This window comes from Pongo pygmaeus, chromosome 14 (genome assembly GCF_028885625.2).
Source record: "Pongo pygmaeus isolate AG05252 chromosome 14, NHGRI_mPonPyg2-v2.0_pri, whole genome shotgun sequence".
Lineage (NCBI taxonomy): Eukaryota > Metazoa > Chordata > Mammalia > Primates > Hominidae > Pongo > Pongo pygmaeus.
In genome coordinates, this window is record NC_072387.2 from 59617822 (window position 1) to 59643816 (window position 25995).

The window sequence follows — 25995 nt, forward strand, 5'->3', positions numbered from 1 at the left end:
AGAGCTCAGAACATAATTTTTTTTTTTTTGAGACAGAGTCTTGCTCTATTGCCCAGGCTGGAGTGCAGTGGCACGATCTTGGCTCATTGCAGCCTCTGCCTCCCAGGTTCAAGTGATTCTCCTGCCTAAGCCTCCTAAGTAGCTGGGATTACAGGGGCACGCCACCATGCCCAGCTAATTTTTTTTTTCTTTTTTGCATTTTTAGTAGAGACGGGGTTTTACCATGTTGCCCAGGCTGGTTTTGAACTCCTGACCTCAAGTGATCCACCCACCTCAGTCTCCCAAAGTACCGGGATTACAGGCGTGAGCCACCGCACCTGGCCCATAATTTATTTTATTTTATTATTTTTAAGTTCCAAGGTACATGTGCAGGATGTGCAGGTTTGTTACATACATAAATGTGTGTCATGGTGCTTTGCTGCACGGATCAACCCATCACCTAGGTATTAAGCCCAGCATGCGTTAGCTAATTTTCCTAATGCTCTCCTTCCCCCGACCCCCACAACAGGCCCCAGTGTGTGTTTTTCCCCTCCCTGTGTACATGTAGAACATAATTTTTTACCACAGCCATTTGAAGTGAACAGCAAAGCCTGTCTTCTTATAAGGGACAGTATCTAGAGGTACAAAACATAGAAATACCCCCGTCCTTCCTTCAGATTCAACATTCGGCTGACATTTACCAAACACCCAGTATGTGCCATGCATGTTGCTAAGTGCCTTACATTTGTTATTTGATTTAATTCATTCCTTCCCACAACCCTGTAAGGTATTATTCCTTTTGCAGGAGATCAACTCTCAATGAAATTCTAGCCCAAGGTCACACAGCTGGTGTGACAGAAAAGAATCCACCCTCCATTCTCATTCTGGAATAACAACGAGATGTTCTTTCGCAGAGGGCTCAGACCAAATCAAGACTACACGATACAGCCACTACGTCCTTCTGCTGCTGGGACCCTTTGGAATAAAATCAAGAAAAGAGTAAGGTGGGCTTAATTTCACTACCCATTCCAAGCTTTTTTGCCCTTGTATTTCCTAAGCTCTGTCAAAACTCCAGATTTTCAGCTCAAATGTAGTCATCTCTCATTACAGAATTTCCATCTAATGATTTGTATTCTTCCTGTGGAAGGAAGGTTACTAGATGCTCCTCTTACTTAGCCAGAAGAAAGGAGGTAATTGCAAACCACTGGACTTGCTTGTGGACCTCCATCCCTCACTAGGATCACAGATGTACAGAACTGTCAGCCACAAGGGCAGCACCTAGGCTTTGCCTATGTGGGGTGGACATATTAGGATCAAGAGGGGATCTGTCTGTCTGGTTTGCAAAAGCATATTTAACATTGTAATCACATACTTTTAAAAAAAATTAAAGTGATGCTTTAGAAAACAAAACAGGTAATCTCTTTGGCAGGTGTGTCAAGCACGATGGCTGAGAGGTGACCCTCTGGGGTAGCTGTGCTGCTGCCACCTGTTGAACAAAAAGGCCATAGCTGGGGAGCAGAGCTGAGTCGAGAACCCAGGTCTCCAGGCCTGCAGCCCCTGGGAGCAGCACAGTGCTGTAAAGAGGACACATCCCACGCTCAGACTCGAGCGCAAAAAGCTCAATGCTGTGTGCTTTTTGAAAACCCAGCCCCACAGAAACCTCCCCTGGTGTTAGCTGCTGGAGAGACAAAAGGGCCTGGGATTCGTCCCAAAACAGGCTGGACAGGATAGGGGTGAAGTTTGCAGGTATCACTGACACTTCTCAGTTCCTGGGCCAGCTTTGGCCTAGAATCTCTCTCTGTAAGCTTCTTTGGAGAGCGGAGTTGGTTGGTGGATTCGGGGAGAGGCCCAGCCATGATTCTTGGGAAGCCACATGAGCCCTGTCTGCCAGCTGCCTGCATTGTCCCTCTAAGTACTGCCGTGGTGGCAGGCTGGGAACTGGCTTTAGGAAGCATCCGGGAGGTGTTGCTGCTCTTGGCACCTGAATTCCAGGAGCTGAAGGAGCAAATGACTGTTTCACTCCTTGTGCCTTATTTCCAGCCTCAGACACAACCTTGGTTCTATCAAAAGATGCAGGTGGGAAGTGACCAGCGGCTAGCATACATCTGGTTGGAAGTTGTTTTAACAACCAGTTGGGACACCAGATTCCTCCTAGCTATGATCACCATCACCTGCCAGGCCTCGTTGGCAACTCTGGCCCCTGCTTGGCTCTGTGGCTCCAAGAGAGCAACATGGTGAGATGAGACAGCAGGTGGCCCAGAGTGGGCAGGGGAAGCAGGTGACCACCTGTTACTGGAGAGGACTCTGAGCACCACACACATCCAGCTTCCTCAGCCTCAGTGACTTCCCCCTCCCAGCTTGGCAGAGACTTTGGGCCTCTCCTGGATATGGATCCCTGGAAGGTCTTCTGCATCCAGGAGGTGACCAGGAACATAAGAAGAGATGTAGATATCAGTCACATCGCCATGTGAAAGCCATGGGAAAAGCCCTCTCATCTGTCAGATCCAGTTGCCTGCGAGTAAAGCTGGCACTATCTTTTTAATCATCAGATAATTTTTCTGAAATCCAAAGGAAAAGGAAATAAGCTCAGTACCTCACATGACACGGGCACTTTACACATCACTGCTGCGCTCTGGAGAAGCTGCTTGTCCCTGCGGGCTTAGCATTAGCTAGCTGCCCTGGTGTGTTCTCAGGCACGCCTGCTGGGCTGATGACTGTGATACCTGCCACTGGCTTAAACCTACATCATTTCACAAATTGTTCCTGAGAATGGCAAGCCAATTTGCTAGGTCCTCAGAGGCACCATGAAACCAACTCAAAACCATGGCCCCTGCTGCCAGAGCCTCTGCAGGCTGCGTAAGAGTCAGCTTGCACACTCCCGGGGACTGGGCCTAGCCTGACACTTCCAACAGGGCTATACTCGGTGCCAGGTGCCAAGCATGAGGCCTGATGCAGCGTCTGCCTGAGATCATCCTTAAATGCCATCTCACACTCTCACAGTGACCCAAGGCAGCACCGCCTATGAGGAATGGGTGAAGGAAGTTCAATGGGAAGGGAAAGAGGGACCTCATCAAAGATCCTGGAAGTACAGAGGGGGGCTTCGGCTTCCTGCATAGATCCCTGGAGCCTGGGACGGTGGAGGCTGCCTGCCCCTCCCTCCCCTCAGGCCTGCCCTGGCTCATTGTGTACTCAGTGCTGGTGAGAAGGAAGGATAAAGAAAGGGAGGGTGTACTGGGTTGAATAGTGTGCCCCCAAATTCATGCCCACCCAGAACCTCAGACTGTGACCTTATTTGAAAAGAGAGCAGATGTAGCTAGTTAAAATAAGGTGAAGACATAAGGGATTAGGGTGGGCCCTAAATCCAATGGCTGCTGTCCATATGAGAAGACCACGTGAACACACAGGGAAAAAGGCCTGTGGTGATGGGGACAGAGATTGGGGAGATGTGTCTACAGGCTAAGGGGTGCCAGCAACTGCCAGAAGCTGGGAGAGAAGCAAGAGACAAGTTATCCCTAGAGCTTCCAGGGGAATGAACCCAGCCAACATCTTGGCTTTACACTTCTGGCCTCCAGAACTGGGAGAGAATTGATGTTTGTTGTTTGAAGCCACCTGGTTGTTGGTACTTTGTTACAGCAGCCCAGGAAACACAAAGGGGAGGGAGGGAAGAAAGAAGAAAGGAAGGGAGGGAGGGAGGGAGTGAGGGAAGGAGGGAGGAAGGGAATGTTTTTTGAAAGCCTGTTATATGCCAGATACCACACATGATATTTTCACATACATTTTCTCATTTAATCCTCCAAATAACTCTGAAGAGTAGATCTTGTTCAACCAATGAGAAAACTATAACTATGTAGGTCATTTGTCCTTGGTCATTAAACTAGAAAGAGGCAGAGCTAATTTCTTTTTTTTTTTCTTGTTTTTTTGTTTTTGTTTTTGTCCTGTACCCTTTCCCCTCTGGGCATGGGGAGTGAGCAGATTAACAAGATAAAAAAATCCAGTGCTAATACATCCACAGGAAAAACCATCCTGGGAGGACATGCACATCGTCAGTGAGACCATCCACACATGGTCCTCCTATGATCCTGTCAATGGCATTTTCATGTCCAGGCAGATGGGAAAATATGCGATGGAGAGCAGATGGGGGAAGGGTCCTCAGCATGCTGCAGAGCACCTCACGTCCATTTCCAGGTAAGCACGAGTGTAGGTGGCATAGGTGGATTCTCAATGTTGTTCCTCCTGACACCCAGAGGTAATCATAGCAGACCATTCTAAAGGTATTGCAACACCTGTAAAGCCAACATCGAAGCCAAACATGATGGCAGCGGTGCAGACGGTGCTGCTCATCATTTTTGTCCGTAAGAAGCCTAAGGCCACTGAAATGGAAAGGGTCATACCTGAGCCCTGTACTGGGTTAGAGTGCCCTCCAAAATTCATGTCTACCAGGAACTTGTGAATGTGACATTGTTTGGAAATTGGGTAATCAAGTCAAAATGATGTCATTTAAGATGGACCCTAAATCCAATATGCTTGATGTCCTAATGAGAAGATGGAAATTTAGACAAAGAGACACAAATGCAGGGAGAAGACAGCCACGTGAAGACAGAAGCAGAGACTGGAGTTATGCCGCCACTAGCCAAGGAAAGCCTGGGGCCACCTGAAGTCGGAAGAGGGAAAGGATTTTTCCTGAGAGCCTTCAGAGAGAGCACGGCCCTGCCAGCAACCTGATTTTGGACTTCTGGTCCCCTGAACCACAGAGAACGAATTTCTGTAGTTTTAAGCCACCCAGGTTGTGATACAGTCGGTCCTCATTATTTGAGGATTTCATATTCACAAATTTGGCTACTTATTTATCTGTAGCCCTGAAATCAATACTCACAGAGATGTCAAGGTCATTCACAGACAAAGAATTTCCACCGGCTAACATGAATGCTTCTAGCCAAGGTAGAACAAGGCTGTGCTCTATGTTCTTATTTTAGTTCGAACTATAACCAAGTGTCCTTCTTGCAGTCTATTTAGTGTCATCTTTTTCACATTTTTCTGCTTTTCTGTTGGTGATTTTGCTGTTTAGAATGATCCCCAAGTGTAGGCTGAAGTGCCATCTAGTGTCCCTAAGCACAAGAAGACTGTCACATCCTTCCAGAGAACAGGCAGTGTTAGATTAGCCTCCTTCAGGCATGAGTTACAGTACGGTTGGCCAGCAGTTCAATGTGAATGAATCAACTGTGTATATTAAATATGTATTTTTTTCACAGAAGCACACATGAAACAAAGTTATGCATTGATTGGTTGGCAAAAATCTTCTGCCTAGAGACTTTCAGGAAACTGAAAAGTATTCCCTGTATTTCCCCTAGGAACAATGGTTCAGTATTCACTAATTCAGTATTGCAGCAGCTTTATAGACTATAACCACTGCAAAAAATGAGAATCAACTGGGTTTTGTTACAGCAGCTCTAAGAAAGCAAAACAAGTTCTTTCATACTTACCCAGAATGTTGCAGGCCTCTTGGATGAGCTTAATGGTGATGATGTCATCATACATTGTGTAGGTCATGAAGGCATCTTGTACTTCTGCAGAAGTTCTGGAGGATAAATCGAGGTGCAGTGAATGCTCATCAGCTGGAGCTTTGCGCCAGGAATATATCCACTGACCCAGCAAGATATAATATAGCAATAACCTTCCTGGTCATAAGGAATGTGAGACACTGGAGTGTTTGGGTGTCAACTCCTCCAAGAAGCCTTCCCTGGACCTCAGTTTGAGCCCGGAGATCCCTTCTCAAGTACCCAGGATGGGCTATGCATTTCCTCAACTTATATAAAGATTGTTGGTCTTACCCACTAGCCTGGGCTCCTTGAGGATGAGCATTGTGACCTATTTTTATCTTTGAACCCCCAGCAAGTGGCAGTGTACTGAGCACATGTTCAGAACTTACTATGTGGTAGTAAACTGGAACTCAATGGTCATAGAGTCTTGTTCTCTGAATGGTAGAGCAGCTGCTTGAGTTTCTCACTGTTTTGCAGTGTAGTTGGCTATGTTGCAGGAGTTATGGATGGACTTTAGTCTTCAATAGCTAGCCAAGCCTGCTGAAAAGAGGCTTAGCCTGGGAGTCTGAGACTTGCACCCTTGGCTTGGCCCTTATGTGAGCCATCAAACTGTAGTTGGCAACTGAGTTAACAAATGGGGGAAGGAGGTTGGTCAGGGAATGCTTCTCTAAGAAAGGGAGATTTTGCTGAGACTGAAGGATGGAAAGGCAAAGAACAGCCTTCTGGACAGAGAGAACAGGCTTCTAGGCAGCAAAGAGCATGTTTGAAGAACAGAGAGGGGTCAGAGTATTCAAGCTTATCCAAAGCACACCATAGAATCTTGACATTGCGAGAAGTATGAAATTTTCTCCATGTCCAATTTTCTAAATGTCCAATTTCTTACTGCATGCTATTTCTGACTGCTGGCTTTCCAGTTTCTTCTTGAATGCTTCCAGTGACAACAAGCTCATTCCTTTGCAAGGCAGCACATTCCACTTACCAACTGTTCTCTTTGATGGAAATGTCTTTCTTATGTTCAAATGAAACCCCCTTCTGGGCCCTCATAATACCTCCTATTTATTGAGCATGCGCTTTTGGCCCAAGATATGACAAATTTATTACTTATCATTCCTCGTACTGTTGAGAAGGCTGATGCTCAGAGGGATTAAATGTCTTGCTATGGTCACCTGTTGACAAAAGAAGGATCTGGGCTCTGGACTTCAAAGCCCACATCACTCCTGTACTGTGCTGCTGGGAATTTACTCACTGGCCTTAGTTCTACCCTTTAGGAAAATGTAGACTGGGCTGGTCCCTCCTCTGGATACCTAACCTTCTAATGTTTGAGGATCCTTATTCATCACTAAATTTAACTGTCTCTTTATCATCTTTCTGGACTTCATCTTCCTCTCTGTAAAATGTGGCGATTATTATTACCTGCCCTTCCTATCTGCCAGGAGTGTTGGTAAGGATAAAACAGGATAACAAATCTGAAAGAGCTTGGGGAAAATGAGAACCACCATGCAGATTCAAGGAGAGCTGTGATGACAACAAGAACAAAGGGGCTGCATCGTGAGTGGGAGGTGACCAGGGCTGGGGTTTAGGAGACTTTGGTTCCAAGCTTATACCTTACACAAATAAGCTCTGAGGGAAAATCACTTTCCCCCTCTGGGCCTTGATTTCCTTATCTGTAAAATAAAGGAGGTACTGGGCAAGATTCATGTTTCTTCATATTTTTTAACCTCTCTGCTACACACACATCCACTGGGGATTCTCAGACAGCCCCAGAAATGCTTGTGCACGCAGTTGAGGATCCTGGACTAGAAGCTGCTTGAATTCTCCTTCACCTGTAAGAGTTCCTGTTTTGGCCCATGCCTATACAGTGCTTTCTAAGCATCTTCGGAGGCAGCTGTTCAGAGAAACCGGCTGTAGGCCTGCTCGGGCGAGGAGTGCCGTACACCACCACTGCTGCCTAAGTGGGGCACTCTCCACCATGTTGGAGTTGCCTTTTACTCGCCCCCAGGGGCCCACAAGTCTCTGTGAAAACATGTGCCCTCCTTCTGCGCCTATAAGCAAAACAGAAACACATGGACGAGACCCCAGTTTAAACTTGACACATTGTCATAATGTGTTCGGAAGACCTTAGAAAGGGTTAAGTGACCTCCAGGACCGTCAGAAACATAACAAACTCTGTGGCGCTCCCCGGCCCTCTGATGGGACCACCCATTCACCCAACTCTGGATCTGGCAGCCTGTTCTTTCCCGTAGGCTGAACTGCTCATATTTTAGTGTCAAATATTTATTTGGGTTTGTATATATGTTGCACGTTGCTGGGATGCCAGACGTGCCCAGACTGTTATGATTATACAGGGATTTTCAGCCTTGTTTATTGATCTCCACGATCCTGCATATAACATTTCCCACAGAGCCAGTGCACACTTGTATATGTAGTCATTCAAGCTGCTTTAGTAAAACAGTATGTTCACCAAGAATTTTTTTAAAATAAATAAACCAATTGATATCTTCCAATGAGATGACAAAGCCTCTCATATGCAGAGGAGAAAGAGAGAAAAATGACTATTGGAAAGCATTTCGAAGAGATCGAGAGTTGGAGATGCAAGAAATGTGGGAAATGAAGTAACAGTTAGATGTTTCCAGCTCACACAAAGAGGAGTACCTGTCATGGAACATGAAAAATGTCAGCCACATAGGTGCTTGTATGCATCCATGTGCAGGAGACTGAGGAATCAGTGTTTAATTGGCACCAGCAGGCATTCGATATATGTTCCTCTTTAGTTAGTTCCAACTAGCGATACCCAAAATATCTGAGCAGAAAATCAGGGCCAGGCTGCCTATAGCAGAGAAACTCACAGAGCAAAATAAATACACAGATTCCTGAGCCCCAGGAGGTGGTGCCTGAAAATCCATATTTTTTTAACCACTTGCCTCAGACGACTGTCCAGGTTTGAAAACCACTGCACAGAAACACTTTCTAGCATTCAGTCTGGCAAGGCAACAGGTTACAAATGATACATTTTACGTGGTTCAACCTTACTAAACTGATGTAATGGTTTTTCAGAGTCCAGGGTGAGCTATAAAGCCCACAGGAAAAATGAACAGCACTTTGTAGGAAGATTCAGGCCAAGAGAATGGGATCAATTTAAGCCATAGGAACTCATTTTTTCAACAGCTCTCTTAATGGTAGGTGGGGAATTCATATAACAAACTTGCCTGTCACTGTGTGACTCAAGGTGTACTTGGGGAAAGAGAGGCCCAGAGAGGCAAAAGATTTGTCCTGGTGTCACGACCATCTGGAATTTAGAAAAAGCACCAGACTGTCTTTCTAGCCTGTCCTCCAGCTAGCCTGTCTGGCTCCCCACAACTTTCTTAATAAAATCCAGACTTCTTAGGTGGACATACCCAGCCTCCACAACCCAGCCTCTGCACCTACTCCTCACCTCCAGCCATTTCTCCCATACATCCATTCCTCCAGCTACTCAAGCTCCTCTCTTCCCTGCCTTCCCACAGGCTCTGCTCCACTAGAAAAGTTCTCACTTTCCCTGATCTGGCTAACTTGATTCTTCCTTCCCAACTCAGTGTCAGATTCCCGATTCTGGACATTCTCAGCCACTTGCAGATCTGGGTGTCCCTGCTCTGGGCCCCCCATGCTCTCTGTATCACCTGTCTTCGTGCTAACTGCGAGTGGAATTGATTTGCCCATCTGCGTGCTTCCTAGACTACCAAGTTGAAGGATCGTGACAATGTCATTTGATTTACTATCTGCAATACCTAGCCCTGTACCTGGCACACAACAAGTACTCAATAAATAATTGTAAGACAATTTAGGTGAGAGACCTAACTTGACAGAGTCTCACAGACTCTGTGTGTCAGGAGGAGACCTAGGAGTTAACCCTGGTTCTACCACCATCTAGCTGGATGACTTGGAGCAAATCTCACTGTGCCTCCATTTCTTCATTTTTACAATGATAGTATTCAATTAGGTCATTGTTGTCATGAAGACTATGTCTGGTCCTCCCCTTCTCTCCCTCAGCTACCAATGATGTCTCCTTGCTTGACGTCTGATTCACTTAGAAGGATGCTTAAGGCATTTAAGCCAGCAGTTCTCAAAGTATGACCCATGGAACCCCTGTGAACACCTAAGGTGTTTTTAGGAATCCATGAGGCCAAACTATTTTCAAAACCAAATTAAGACATTATTTGCCTTTTGTACTGATTGGTATTTGCACTAATGGCACATAAGCATTGGTGAGTAAAATTTGGTGCCTTATAGCATGAATCAAGACAGTGGCACAAAACTATTATATTCTTTATTATATTCTTTTTTTAAATCTTCAGTATATTATTTATAGTCATCACATTCCTCACTGTCACATATGTGCAGTAAAAAAAAAAATGCCAGTTTCACTTTAGGCTGTTCATTTTGAGGTAGTAAAAATTACCAACGTTATGAAATCTTGACCCTGAGTATACATCTTTTGAATATTTTGTGTAACAGAATGGGAAGTATGCACTCAAATAAAGTACTTCTCCTATATGCAGGAGTGTGAATGGTCACTTCCAGGAAAAGTACTTACACGATTGAGTTATGAGCTGAATTAGCCACTTTTTTTAATGGAACATCATTTCCACTTAAAAAACCACTGACAGACGAACTGTGGTTACTCAGACTTGGATATTTGGCACACATTTTCTTAAGAAAAGAACAAAGTTAGCCTGTCACTTCAAGGAAAATAACTGGCAGAATGTGTTGCCAATGACAAAACTCAAGTTTGGGGAAAAAAATTACATCTTATACTGTAAGCTTATTAGCATCCCAATCCTTGGAGGCTAAGATGATGATGATATTGACAAATGCAATTTTGATATTGTATAGTGAAACATGTCAACATTTGTAAGATTAGCACAAGTCAGTGAGCTAATAGTTTCCAAATAACTCATGCAAGCTAGTACAAAATGATGCTAAAAAATTTCTATCAAAGTATAACACAGATCAAGAGATTTTAATGTAACAGAGTATGAAGAAGGTCATCAGTACAGTTATAGATTCAACATTATAACTGACCTTTGAGGAAATACCACTTGTCAAGCTTTTGTGAGGTTTAAAAGAATAGCCACAATTATCTGAGAAGAGTATTAAATTCTTCTTCCTTCCATATTTCCTTCATAAATTTCGACCAAAATCATATCACAGAATACATACATTGTTGAAGATGGAATCCCACTTCCATTACTTCCATTAAGTCAGATATTAAAAGAGATTTCCAGAACTGTAAAGTAATGCCATCTTGTCATTAATTTATTTGAATAATATAGTTATTTATCATAAAAATATGTTACAGTAACATGTAATATTATGTATTATAGCATAATTATATTATATATAACATACAATTATTTTAGATGAATTTTAAAATGTTTTTTAAAATTTGTTTTAATTTCTAATACCATAAATACCTATAGAGTAAACAAAAGCTCTGTGGGGTCTTCAATAATTTATGAGAGTATAAAGGCTTCTGAATACCAAAGTGTTTAAGAACTTCTGATTTAAATCAAGAGTGATTCAGGTTTGCTTTGGAAGCTAATGAAGCTGAGGCTTCCAGGACAGGGAGGAAGCAGCCTCACCTGGCCCCCTCTAGCTTGGAGCCATCCCCAGCCTGAGGGGTCACCTTATATGCCCTGGTAGTGGTCCTGGATGCCTGTGGGTGGGGCAGCAGACCACCCAGTCCTCAGGACCACTTGCTTCTGGTAGACTCAATGCACATCCAGACTCTACTCTGACCCCCAAAAAGGCATCTGAAAGAGAGGCTGTACATTCCCAGTGGGGACCTCCTGGTCCAAGAGGACTTGCCTAAAAGTAGGGGAGAGGGGTGGAACAGGTCGAGGGAGATCAAAGGCTGGAGTTTTCCCAGGACTTGCCACCAGGAAAGAAGCACACTTCAGCAAGAAACTGCTGAGAAAGTTATGGATGCGCATAAAGAAATTTGTCTAAGCTAACAATGAAAACAAAATACAATAAATACAATTTTCAGCCAGCCATGCTAGAATATTCATTCCATCCTCTTTATAGAAAATGACATTATAAAATCATTGTCCGATGAACAGAAAAAGCAAAATACAGCCAAAGATGCAGGAAAGTATTATAAAAGAGGGTTAGTTAATTTATGATACTAATAATAAAACATGTTTCCAGCTTTTGATGTTTATGTTATCCTTCAGCTTTAAAGTTTTCTTCCTTAATTCTAAAAAAAGTACTTATTTTTGTAGCTAAATTTTTACTGGTAATTATATTCTTTTTAAAGGAGGCTTCCCAAATTATATAAGCTTCAGGCCTCATGATATCTGTTTCTACTCCTACTAAGTTTATCTTCCAGGCCCTGCGCAGTGGCTCACGCCAGTAATCCCGGCACTTTGGGAGGCCAAGGTGAGCAGATCACTTGAGGTCAGGGGTTTGAGACCAGCCTGGCCAACGTGGTGAAACCTTGTCTCTACTAAAAATAAGAGAATTAGCCAGGTGTGGTGGCGTATGCCTGTAATCCCAGCGACTCAGGAGGCTGAGGCAAGAGAATAGCTTGAACCCCGGGAGGCAGAGGTTGCAGTGAGCCAAGATGGCGCCACTTCATTTCAGCCTGGGTGACAGAGTGAGACTCCATCTCAAAAAAAAAAAAAAAGAAAAAAAAGAAAAAAATTTATCTTCCATATTGTCCTACTAAATAAAAGTATTTCTCAAGCTTTACCTTTGACAGCTTTTGTTAGAAAAAAATACTTCTGCTTTGTATATTTAATATTATAATATTCACTATATTTTTAGAATTTCCCATGGATATTCTCATATGATCTTTTGGAGGCTGAGTCCTCCAGGTGAGATGCTCCGACCAGATTGATTTCTAAGGGACTTTCTGGCTCTGAGGGGCTGTGGTTTCAGGCAGCTAGATGAACCAGCAAAAATGTTTGTGGCCAGGAAAGGGACAGAAGTGGGGAGACAAGCAACATTTTTGGATCAAAGTTAAAAATAAAAACTCTCTGCTTTCAGCTACTTTTTAACTAGACTTTATTTATGAGAAAAGTAGATAACATGGAGGGACAGGGGCTTTTGGTCTTGAAGAGGCAGTAAGAAACTTGGTGAGTCAATTGGATGGACGAGGGATAGCAGAAAAGGGAATGAATGAATTCTGACTTTTTCTGGCTCAATTAGTTTTGCAATATACTGGGCTTGAAGGAATGCTTCTCAGGATGTCACAATGTTAACAGCTTTTTTTTTTTTTTTTTGAGATGGAGTCTCACACTGTTGCCCAGGCTGGAGTGCAATGGAGCGATCTCGGCTCACTGCAACCTCCGCCTTCCAGGTTCAAGCGATTCTCCGGCCTCAGCCTCCCAAGTAGCTGGCATTACAGGCGCCCACCACCACACCCGGCTAATCTTTTTGTATTTTCAGTAGAGATGGGGGTTTCACTATGTTGGCCAGGCCAGTCTCGAACTCCTGTCCTCGTGATCTGCCCGCCTCAGCATCCCAAAGTGCTGGGATTACAGGCGTGAGCCACTGTGCCTGGCCAGCATTTCCTATTTAGCAAGAACAAAAATCCCAAGGATTCATAATCAGGGATCCTTGATTTTTTTTAGAGTGTAGAGTTCTTAGAGAGTCTGATGAAAACTATGAACCCTCTCCCCAGAAAATACATATAGTCACATGTACACGACATTTTAATAGATGACTTTGGAGGGTTCTCAGACCTTCTCAAGCCTATCCATGAACCTTTGGTTAAGAACCCATGACATACAGAGAAGCCATGTAATCCCACCCACCTCTCTCCTGAATGGGTTGGTTGGGCTTGGTAGTCATCCATCCACCTCTCATTCATTTATTCATCTTCCGTTCATACACACATGAATCATCCAACCATTCATTCCTTTTTCATGTATTTATTTATACAGTGGAGATTATACGTCAGTCCTGATGGCTCTACCCATTACCTCTTCTTAGAGACCCCACCCTCCAAAGTCCATCTGAATGGGATACATATGGACTCCAGACCAAAGACCATCAAACCCTCTTTCTCAGGCATCTGCAATTGAGGCACTGAGAAACTGAGAAAGTCTGATGGTGGTGATCTCTTAAATCCAAGGGGCATATAGAAAAGCTTGGAAGAAACAGAAATTAAGTCCAATCATGGTGGCATATACCTGTAATTCCAGCACTTTGAGAGGCTGAGGCAAGAGGATCACTTAAAGTCAGGAGTTTGAGACCAGCCTGGGCAACAAAGCAAAAGCCTGTCTCACCAAAAAATAAGATAACCAGGCACAGTGCCATGTGCCTCTTATCATAGCTACTCAGGAGGCTGAGGCAGGAGGATCACTTGAGCCCAGGATTTGAGGCTGCATTGACCTATGAACGCGCCACTGCACTCCAGCCTTGGTGACAGAAAAAAAAAAAAGGAACAGAAATTAAAAGACTTGCAGAGAGAAGAGAGAACCAGGAAAACAGAGTAAACGTGAAGGGAGACGCAGAGTTGGAAACAGGCCTGCTGACTTTCTGTTTCCTCTGAGATTTCTCTGTACTTCCTGCAACTGAGCTCTGTTAGAGTCTTCTGAATCTTTATAGTAACTCCTTTAAACATTAGCTTACATAGTGGATTGCTGATCCTTGGAAGCAAAATCCTGGACTAAGTTCTGCAACCAAAGTGCCAAGGGGATGTTAGCCGCCTCACCTGTGTTAGCTGCCTCAATCCTCACAACTGGATGAGGTGAGCACCATGATTATCTCCATTCACAAATGAGCACACCAAGGCTCAGAAACTTCAGTAACCCATTGCCATTAGAAGAAAAGTTCAACTCCTTCTCATCTTCTACACATTTATATGTTCTGATCCCTAAAACCCTCTCCACCTTCATCTCCTATCAGACTCCTCACATATAATATTCCAAGCATGTTAGATTTTTTTCTGGGTCTCAACTTCACTGAGCTCAGTCTGACCTCAGGACCTTTGCACTTGCCATTTTCTCTGGAACACATATAACTTCTCTGTCTCGAGGCTGGCTCCTTCCTTCCTTTCAGTTCAAACATTACCTTTGCCAAGAGGTTTTCTCTAACCAACTCAGGGCAACTGGCATCTTCTCTCCCCAGTCACCACTAAATACTCTAAATTTAGCTCTTTGCACAACCTGAGTTTTATTTGTTTATTTGCCTGTTTACTGTCCTCCCCATTGGAATACATTCCCAGGGAACAGAGCCCTTGCCTATTCCCTTTGCCTCTATTCCCAGTGCCTGAAACTTTGTTCAGCACATGCTAGAAGCTAAGTACTTGTTGAATAAATACATTTGCCCAAGTCAAACAGCAAGTAAGTGATCCAGGCAAAATGTAAAGGTTTATCTGATTCCAAAGGCCTTACTCTTCCTAATCCATTAGTTCCTTCTCATTGTTAAGTTTCAATAAAGGTTTTAACCAGAAGATTATAAACAAGCAATTTAGGCCAGGCACGCTGGTTCACACCTGTAATCCCAGCACTTTGGGAGGCCGAGTCAGGAGGATCTCTTGAGGCCAGGAGTTCACAAACAGACTGGGCAACATAGAGAGATTTTGTCTCGAAAAAAAAATTTTTTTTTTTAATTAGCTGGACATGGTGGTGCATTCCTGTAATCCCAGCTACTCTGGTGGCTGAGGTGGAAGGATCACTTAAGCTCAAGGGTTTGAAGCTGCAGTGAGCTATGATCGTACCACTGTACTCCAGCCTGAGTGACAGAGTGAGACCCTGTCTCTTAAAAAAAAAAAAAGTGATTTATAATTAGACATCTACAAATCTAGACTATAAGAGAGGAAAATACTGCAAGCAAAGAAGGAGAAACATCTGTTTCCTATTTCATGTTAAGATAAAATTTATGTCATAAGGTCTGGAAACATGCTTCATTTTACCTAATCATTTCTTCTTGAAATTTCTGTAGGAATTGATGGGCTTTTTCTTTCTCAGCTGAAATTCTACTCTAAAAGCATTAGGGAATTTGTTATTTAAATGTGGCCTGAAGCAAATCCTTTTGCACAGCCAATAATCTCGCCTTAATTTCTCCTTTAAAAGCTGAGTTTTCTGCACTAGTTTTTTTTTTTCTTTTTTTTTTAGTAAATTCTAATATGATGCAATTTTCATAGCTGGTGGACTTCTTAGATTGGCTTTATTTTTGGCTTAAAGATGCATTTCCAATGCAATCGTATAGATGTCTAGTGCTCTGTATACAAACATCCTGAGACCCAATTAAGCAGATAATTCAAACTTCAAGATGAAAGAGATAAAACCTAATGTCACAAATGCAGGATGTGCCCTGCTGGGTTCTCTATTCCCAGACATATTTCTCTGGTTCCCTTGCATTCTTGTACCCTCATTCAAATGTCCTTTATCCCCCTGGAGGTCATGTGGATTCCTGTTTGTTTGGAAATGCTATGAGAACTGCTCTTCTAAAGGAAGAAAGAGATGACATTCCAGCCTTTCAGAGAGGTTGCACCAAGGATCCAAAAAGGAAAAAGTCTCTTCCATCAACTTACACATGGAAAGCTGGGGATTTTTTCCCCCTTGATTTGGAAAGATATGCTGAATATCTCAACCAATGAAGGTTCCAGCAGCTGGCCATGCTACCTGTGTTCAGTCATACCCGGAGGGTGAGAGTCCCTCCTTAAACAGCACATCTCAGCTGCCTGTCCTAGGCAGAGCTGAACACGTCATTTTACCTCTGCTCATGTCTAAGTGCTCTGGCTATTTCTGGCTATTTTCAATGATTTCCAGAGCCCTGGCCTTTCTCCTAGGCAGGACAGGTTCTTTTAAGCAGCAGCTGAGCTGAGGCTAAGGTCCTAACCAGGAAATCACATGGTAGAAGATTCATAAGCCAAAAATCAATCAACAAAAATCCATCTCTCCCTCACGGCCTGGTCCCTAGCATTTATGAGGGTTCCTCAAGGCAGGGCTAGACAGTGGCCCACACTGGGTATCAGGGAGATCAGACTGAAATGAGGAATGGAGATAAAGCCATTCAGCAAATCACACTAACTTTAGGAGGCAAGGTCTCCTCTGGGCAAAGAGAAAGCCTTTGAGGAACATCTGCTTCTTCAAGATAGAAAGCATCATTATCTGACCAGCAGCAAAGTGGTTCTAATAATGTCAAGTATAATGTAATCTTAATGTAGCACCTATATCTCAGAGGAGGAGGAAGGATGCTTACTGAGTTTCTACTAGGTACTTCTGTGTAGATTGCACCACTCAATTCTCTCCTTAACCCTAAAAGATAGGTACATTATTCCTCCTTTATCAATGAGGAAAGAGAGCTTCAGAGAGGTGAAGCAACCCGCTCAAGATCACACAGCTCTGAGCAGCAGAGCCCAGATGCAAATCCAGCCCTGTGGGATGCACGCCACTGCCCCCCACCTCTCCCCCAACCCACGTGAGGACGAGCATCTCGAAAATAAGGCAATACCAAGCACTGAACCAGCCATTATGCAACAGCAGCTTGCATTTGTTGAGTGCTCGTCCTGGGCCACTCATTTTTTCTAAGTGCCTGGTTTGTATCATCAATCTCATTTAACACTTGCAATAACCCCATGAGGTTAGCTACTTTTATTATTTTTATTTTCAGATGAAATACCTGGGTCGCAGAGTGGTTAAGTGCCATGCCAGGGTCATACAGACTGTAGGCCTTGCTTCTGGGCTTTGAGTTCAGCATTGTGGCCCCAGAGTCCCCGCTGAATCCAACGACTGCTTCCTAAGGACTTGCAACAACGCCCTGTTTCTGAGAATATGAGTATCCTATTTCCCAAGTTGGTTCTCCACCCCACCCTGCAGTGTCCACCCAACAGCTTGGCTGACCCTGCCATCTCTCCTTCCTCCTAAGACTGCTTGCCCTCTGCATAGGAGCAGCTGATCCTCTGGAAGGCCCAGGTGTGCATGGCTGGAGCTGACCTGCCCCTGTCAAGTTTGTAGCAGAGGAAACGATCCCAGTTTCCCATCTGACATGGCCCTTCAGCACCCTAGTTCCTGTGTTCCAGGCATACCTGTAATGTTTCTACATATTCTAAAGCCATCCAGGCCAAATGGCTTATTTGCTTCTTCAATCCTCCAGTGTTTTCCGCAGTACCAGGCCTACTATGGGAGCTCAGTAAACACATGTTTAAAGACATACCTCTCTTATTTCACCCAGAGCCCCTGAAAATGAATTCCCGTGTGGTGGCGGGTGCCTATAGTCCCAGCTGCTCGGGAGGCTGAGGCAGAACAATCATTTGAACCCGGGAGGCAGAGGTTGTAGTGAGCCGAGATCACGCCACTGCACTCCAGTCTGGGTGACAGAGTGAGACTCCGTCTCACAGAAAAAGAAAAAAGAAAATCAATTCCCGTTGCCAGTTGCTCTTCCTTTCCCCAGGGAGAATGGCCTAACAGAAAGAGGAGTCTTTGCAGTTACAGACCTGGATTTGTGTCCCCACCCCAGCCCCCTTATGCACTGTGCAGTCTTCAGCAACATCCTCTCTGAGACTGTTTCCTCTTTGGTGAAGCAGGGCAGTACCTTGTCTTGCAGTGTTCTTGTTGGTCTTTCATAAGACCATTATATAAGAGGCGTGGCCCAAAGTAAGTGCTTAAAATAAGAAGACTGCTCTTTCCTGTCCTCTATTCTTACTGAGTTTAGCCTTTACAACACAATGGCTGTTACAAAAAAAATAAAAATAAAAAAGTATTCAGATGCTTCTCTTCCCACGGCCACATAGGGGGCTGAAAAGGAGCACTTTAAGGTTCTGACAGCGCATCCTGGACCTGTTGCCCCCTTGCTGTGCAGTCTTGGCCAAGTCACTTAACCTTTCTGGGCCTCAGTTTCCTCACCCGTCAACTGAGAAGTTCTGGGCTAAATAATCTCTCAAGGGTCCACAAGTCCAAGGTTTCTCTGATCATAGTTACTCAGTGCTCCTACTTAAAATATTTGGAAATGAGTATTCTTTGCCTCTATGAGGCCAGAGCTCCTTTTTCTCATCTAAACTTGTGGAGCTGTAAGCAATTTACCCCAGAGATGCTGATTTACCCCTGGGCTGCCTTCCCTAGAATAAGATGGTTGATGGTGCCCTGTGTGTGAGCAGTGGGCTGCAGTGACCAGGCCTGTGCAGGGCCATGGGTCTGGGCAGGACCTAGCTGTGGGAAGTCACTGTGCTCTCAGCTCGATTTATTTTATTTTTAAAATGAGGGTAGGAGGAAGAGGAGGGAAAGTTTGCATTAAGCATTTTAAGTTGTTTTTACATTACAAAAGCAATAAAAACATATAGCAAATTTGGGAAATAGAAAAAGAAAATTTGGGAAATAGATGTTAGGAAAAAAAATCATCCAGCATTTTATCTAATTCGGTCACTAACAGTTATTATTTTGGTCTTTCTCTTAACCCTTTTTTATTTGTGTAATTTACCTAGTAGATATGTAACTTGTGTCTTTTTTGTTTTTTTCTTGTTTTTTTAACAGTATTGTCATAAAAATTTGCAAGTTGCTTCATGATCTTTGCAATCATCATATAATAATGCATATTTCTTTTGTCATTCTATTTGTTGGTTTGTTTTTAACTACTAAAGACAATTTTTATTTTATTATTTATCAATATAAAGCTACATTATATCTTTTTGCATATATATGCATATATGTGTGCACAAAGGTGTGCATTTCCAAGAGAATGGATTCTCAAGAATGGACTTACTGCTTCAAAGGATGTGATCATTTGCACAGCTTTTGGTACATGTTGTCAGATTGCTTTCCAAAGGGGCTGCACTGATTTACTATGCCATCAGCAATTACCCATTTTGCTGCATCTTAACCAGAACTGGTTATTATCATTTAAATTTTTTGGAGATTTAATAGGCAAAGCAGTGCCTAATTGTTTTAATTTGCATGGCATTGATGAACTGAGGAAGCCAATCATTTTTCCATATTTTTGTTTTCCTCTCCCTTCCTAGGATCAAGTGATTTCTGAGGCACTTTCATCCCCAACCTCTAACACTTTAGGTCTGGGAGCCTCTAGGGAAGCAGACAGATGCACAAGATTGCAAAAGTCAGACAGGAGACTATATGGAGATATAAATGATGGCATTAAGGGGTTACTGGACAGAGGCAGAGGAGAAAAACTAAGAATTAACCAAAGAACACGTAAGAAGTGATTCTGGTCAAACTTAAAAGGTATCTCCCCTCTTCTGTTTGGCAGCTCCATTGATGTGCAATGGAAATAATGCAGTTTCTCCCTCTTCTGTGATTAGAAAAATGAGAATTCATTCATGAGATAGAAGTTAAAATAACGTCAGTATTATTTACAGCGAGATCCCGTTTTAAGGCTAATTTTAGTAATTAAGACTGATACCTTCATCGAAGACAGATGAGGTGTACCAGGTGTTTTCTGTATCTAATTCATATGTTTACGGTACTGGAATTGATCTCCCTAGTAAATTAATCTCTTTGAGAACCAGCTGTATCTTTTATGATGGGTTCATTCAACTAACTGGCTTAATCAAAAGGTCAGTAAAAAGCTGTAACCTTGAAAACACTGGAGGCTTACCAGTTGCTCCAGAGATACTTCATCTTCCCTTTCATATATTTACTTCAATTTTTCCCATGTTTCTTCGCCAAATTTCTCTATCACAAGAGATTGCAGACAGGTGTTGATAAATCCATACTAGAATACAAAACCAGAAGAAAAATATATATAATGAGGCATGAAATCCCCAGTCATACACATCTTCATGTCTTTCAGGAAATGTGCAATGGCATCCTCTTGGAGAAACTAATTATACCTTTTCCTTGTTTCTTGTGATTTAATTTAATAGCTCTGCTCATTCCCAACTTAGGGAAAACCTGGCACCCCACTGCTTGGGTTATTTCCATAGAGAAAACATATGAACTACATTTGAAATCAAATTGTAATTAGAGAAAGTTAAAGTATTTGCTGTCAATTATAATCCTCTCCGAAATAAGGAACTGGTTTGTTAGAACAAAGAATTCAAAAACACACCAGTGGCATGGGGGTGTTTAGACCTGGCAGAAAGGAAGGGCACACACTTCATGTCAATTCCAAAAAGGCAGTGACAGGACGATTTTTTTTTCTTTATAAAAATGAATCTATATCTGGGTGTGTGTGTGGAGAACGTAACAAGTGCAGGAAAACAGAGGAGGAAACTCCAATAAGAAAGACAGCACCAGGTTAACAGAAAGAACTGTCTTCTGGGTTTGCTCATTAATCTGTGCTCTTTCTTCTTCCTCCATCAGAAAAAAAAAAAAGGAGGACCCATAAACACTTCTGCTTAGTGAGGGATAGTGTGCCCTAGGCAGGCCACCTGCCTTCCGCAACTCGGGGCTCCTAACACAAGCGGGGTGATTGAGTTATGTTTGAAAGCACTGTGTGAGCTCAGCTTTCAAAATATTTCTTCCTGAAGGGAAGAATTCTTTTGTCACACAAATATCAGGCTCCAGATTTATTTTATAACTTTGGATTTTTATATATATAGGAATTTCTTAAAGTGAAAGAGCCCAGTGCCAACAGGAAGGAGAGTGTCTAAACTCTGGTAGTTATTTTCCAGAAATGGAACTATTTGTCCTACTGGGCTATATTTCCAGTTCCCCACCACCAATGTCATCCTTACTCCTCACTCTATCTTGTCCCAGCTCTACGGTCCCCAAAATGTGCCCACACCCTAGCCTGGCATTTAGAGCACTCTCTAGAACTGTCTTAATTTGTTTCATTTTATCACCTACTCCTGCTGCCTTAGGCTCATCCGAAATGCCTGCCACCCTTCCCCAAACAGAGATGTTACTTCTTCAATGGATAGAGTTTCCTCCTTTCTCACCCAGTCAGCCCAGGGCAAGGCCAGGCTCTGATGCTACTGGGATACTGCCTGGTCTGCAGAACCATTCCCTCTCCCTCTGCCAGACCTAGCCATCATTCCCTGTCAGGCTCACTGCTGGATGCCTCTGTGTCCTCAACACCACAGAGCTGGTGTGTTAAACTATCACATACACACGCTCAGATTTTGTATCTGTCAATACAAACATATATATATACACACAGGCATATATGTATGGGTGTGCATGTATTTTTATATACTTATATATATTATGTATGTTTATATGTGGCTATGTATACATATAAATGCATACGTGTGTATGTATGTATATATATTTTTCCCGTCCTTTGTTAAATTGCAAGCTCCTCAGGGTCAGGAAGTAAGTGTCATTTATCTATATTTTGACTAAAGTGCCAAGACAGTGTCTGCTACATAGGAGGTATTTAACAAATACTTATCGAGTAAGGAAGTACTGAATTGAAGCCTCAAGTCTTATGAAAATCTTTAAATAACCCCAGTTATTCAACATCAATCCAATGTAAACAAAGATAGCAATTGTTCAACTTAGCAATCTTTGCAAAAGTATGCCCAATCAAATAAAACATCATGCCCACTGCCCGAGCACTAGAGACAAACTTCTAGTGTGTAACAAGGGAAACTGAGGCATTGGGGAATTTGAAGTCTGCTGCTGGTTGATAACCACATCATCTACTTCTGGGTCATGACCACCCCGATAGTGTGCCTCTGTTTGATGAATTTAGGGCCACTGAGTCATGTGGTCCAGCATTTGTCTTTGGTGTTCAGCAGTTCCCCAAGCTGGTACCAGAGTTAATCATTTAGAGATCTTGAGCTTATAGATCAGAGTGGCCCCCTCACCCTCTACTGATTATAAACATGTCCCTTTCCTGTCCACTGAAATCAGGTGACTTTCTCTGCCCCTGCAGAGAGCAAAAGAGGCAATAGATCCCACAGGATGTGTCCAGCATATGCGGGGACTTTGGTGTTTGCTGCCCACACCCAGGTGGAGGGGGATACTCAGTAGGACACACTCCCTACACATTTAAGGGCCTCATTGAAATAAGTAAGAATGGCAAGCCAGCACCAAAGTTCTCTAACCATCTGGAACTAGTGCTGCTCAACCAGTGGGATCAGCAAGCAGGCAGGGACTCTCATTGGCTGGCGACACCCAAATCTTTCAGAGGCTACTTGGGCCATGGCTGCAGCACCCCAAAAACAATCTGTGTTCCAAAGAAGCAATTAAAATGTCTGAAAATGTTAAGGTTTAGCCAAATCTTTCTCCTGTAAAGATGTTTTCACATTCCATATCCAATCCTACTCACTGTGCCTGCCAGGCATCGGCTGGGGAATGTGGCTTCAAAATAAAATGCAGCCTCAGTAAGCCCAGAGAGGGAGTACAGCTTAGGAGAAAGGGTTTGGGCTCTGGAGCCAGAAGGGTTTCTGTTTTGTGACTTGTAGCTGTGCAGCTTTGGGTAAATTGCCTAACCTCTCTAAGCCCAGTCTGCTCATGAGCTAAAGTGGAAATAATACCGTTTGCTCTGTTGGAGGATGGTTGTTGGGGTTATAGAGTAACGGTTCTGGAGTCAGACCATGAGGGCTCATTGCTGACCCCAAGTCTTATTTGCTGTTTGACTCAGGCCAGATCTTACTCGCCCTCAGTTGTCTCATCTGGAAAATGGGGGTGAGAATGGTCCCTTCCTCATAGGATTTTAGTAAGGATTAAATGAGGTAATACGTGTGAGGTACTTGGCACATAGTAAGCGCTCAGGAAACTGTAGCCTCTTAGATAACAGGCATTTTGAACAATAGGTGCTCAACAAACAGAAGTGGAGGGAAAGTCAGGGCCAAGGGTGCTGAGAGCTGCTCACCATGTTCCTGCTGCCGCTGCTCCTGGGGCTGCAGGGATTGAGATGCAGCACCAAGCGCCTGCCCTTCCTGCCAGCCCCTAGTCGCTCAGGAGAGAATCCACAGCGTCTCCAGAAGCCTGTCTTGTAGAAGCCAAGTCCACAGGGAAATTAGGAGCTCATCATTAGCCTCCAAGCAAGGAGCACACTGTTGGGTCCTCAGTCACCTGGGGGATAAAGTGTAAGGCTGCCCCCTCTGGTGAGCGAGTGGGACCTGCTGCCTGGCACCCCAAATCGTGCACACCCCGGATGCTAAGCTCTCAGGAATTCAGCCTGAAACCTGAAGCTTCTCCCCGAGGTGCCAACGGCACAGAACGCCTTTCTGCCAGCACAGAGAAGCATACACCCCTAAGCTCCTGTAGGAAGACTGCCTTGTAGATGAGGCTGTCTATTGAGTGATCTTTTTAGTCTATCTTTAATTAAACCATGTTGGATGACATCCAAGAATGGCCTGCCTTGACCAACACTTGGCCCTACAGTGTCATAATGGGAAGTCCCCTAGTGCCTTGAGCCTTATCCTCCATCCTCATCACTGTTCTGTTTCAGGCTCTGGTGGGCTGTTTGCCAGAGGTCTATTTCCTGAGTGTTACTTGTGGTCAGAGGTGAGAAATCCAGCCACTAACCAGGTCCAACAAATGTTGCCTGTAGCTGTTCCAACACACATGCTAGCTTTAGTGTAAAAACAGAGAACAAATAAATACATTTAGTAAAATCAAAGACTGGGGTAAGCCCTCCAGGCAGTGTGGAGGTGTTGGGCACTAGATGGATCTGACTCATGGTTAAGACAGTCTATCGGGAATCACAACGCCACAGACTGGGGCCGTCCACTGAAACGAATGGCCAGGCATTGCACGCCCTCCTGGAAGACTTCAGCATCTTTCCCTTGGCATGGGAATCTTTTTGCTGAAAGAGTCTTCCCTTCTCAGTAGGCACTCCTTCACTCTCCCCTGTTGGCATCCCTCTTGTATCCTGCCTGCCTTCTTTCTGTCACTCTCCTTAGAAAGACTTCCTGCTCCTCCTTCCACTCAGCCTTTCTGGCTCCCTCGCCTTTACTCTCCCGGCTTAACTCATGCCAGCTCCTCCATAGAAGGACTTGACACCCGGAGAGACTGGTTTCAGCCCCCTCTTCTTTCTGAAGTGGGGACTTTACTTATTCTCAAAAGCTGGACTCCATGTGCTGCTCCTCTGTGGAAGGAACATGTGGTCAGGAGGAGAAAAAAAAAAACGCTCAGGAATAGATGATTTCCATAATTACGCTTCGCAAGCCCTTGCCTCCATTCAGCTGACACTCTTTCTTTCTGCCCTGCCAAGTGGGCTTGCTCTGGCGCTCTCTCACAAACCCCCTCCCCGCCCCCCAACCCGCTTTTTCAAACACATACACCAGCACCCTCACATTTCACAATAAGTAAATGGTTTAAAAAAAAAAAAATCTCCATTTTCTTTTTCATGTGGCAGATGGCAGTTCTCAGGAACTTGGTGGAAATTAGGCTTTCTGATTTTCTAATAAATTTCAACATCTCACACAAAAAGCACAAGCTCATTTTGATTCTGATGTTAAGTACCATATGGCATATCATCCATGGAACGTGGCAGCTTCATAACCAGGGTAACAAGGAAGGGAGGGTCTTTCCTGTAACAACGAGGCTGAGTGGGAATGAACCAATTGGATTCCTGGGTGAATACCATTTGATAATAATATTGTATATGACAGTGGAGTAATTATCCCTCTTTTATGGTATGTGTTAATTTTCACTGCCAGTTTCCCTAATTACAACTGCCACCCAACGGACTACTTTTTGTAAATACTCTGTAAACATTTGAAAAGACATAGACAGTGCTTGTACCAAAAAAAAAAAAAAAAAAAAAAAAAAAAGTCCCTAGATTTTGAAACTGTCTGGAAAATTGGCTGACGCTTTATATGTTTTTCAATTGCATACACAGCCAGGGAGGAAATTTCACTATATGGAAATTCCCCTTCTCTCCTCCATGACATAATGGACCTCCCTGCCGATACTGTGACTGTTGTTTTGAGGGATATTTTTCGCTGTTACCTTTTTCTATATTAAGTGAGCAGTTTCATGACCTTTGACAAATGTATACTATTGTGTAGCTCACACCCTAATAAAGATATAGAACATCTCTGTGGTCATAGAAAGTTCCCCCGTACCCCTTCTCAATCAGCCCTACCACCCCCAGCTGCCCCTATTCCGATTACTATCATATCCACAGACTAGTTTTGCTTGCCCTTGAACTTCACGTGAATACAGTCTGTTCTCTGCTGTGCCTGGCTTAACTTGTTAACTCACTTTTGGTGCATTGAAGAGTTCAAACATCATTCCCCAAATTAGTAACATGTATGTAAACACAGTCTCGCTTGATGCGTGTCCTGCAATACGTGATGAGATCCAATAAGCCACATCTCATCTCCCGTGGTCTATGTATGATGTGCGATGAGAAACACAGATCTTTTATTTTTCATGGACTTGCAGGGAGGGCGGGATACCATTGGGAGGTCGCTGGAGTAAACCTCTATCATTTAAGGAAAGAAACTAGAGAGAGAATGCAAGGTAAGAGTGTCTGAGAAGAAGGTAGAAATCTGATCTGGTTTTTGGTGTTTGTTTGTGCATTTCTGGGAACGCAGCTGCCTCATTCCTGGTAGGAAGCTTTTCCTGTGGTTGATTTGTTGCCCCTAGTCTACCTCAGACTTCCGGGCTTCTGAGCCGCTGCGGGCTTTCTT

General features: G+C 43.7%; 1 protein-coding gene across 1 annotated transcript in view; it reads right to left on the minus strand.

Annotated features, from left to right (window-relative positions):
- Positions 1-20165, minus strand: part of LOC129011784 (guanylate cyclase soluble subunit beta-2) — a 58445-nt gene extending 38280 nt beyond the window's left edge. Inside the window, exons 1-2 of the mRNA XM_054446970.2 lie at positions 20098-20165; positions 5460-5554 (exon numbers count right to left, since the gene is read on the minus strand). Coding sequence (XP_054302945.2) covers positions 5460-5526 — 67 coding nt within the window. The 5' untranslated portion in view covers positions 5527-5554; positions 20098-20165. The remainder of the gene's footprint in view (positions 1-5459; positions 5555-20097) is intronic.
- Between the last annotated feature and the right edge of the window lie 5830 nt (positions 20166-25995).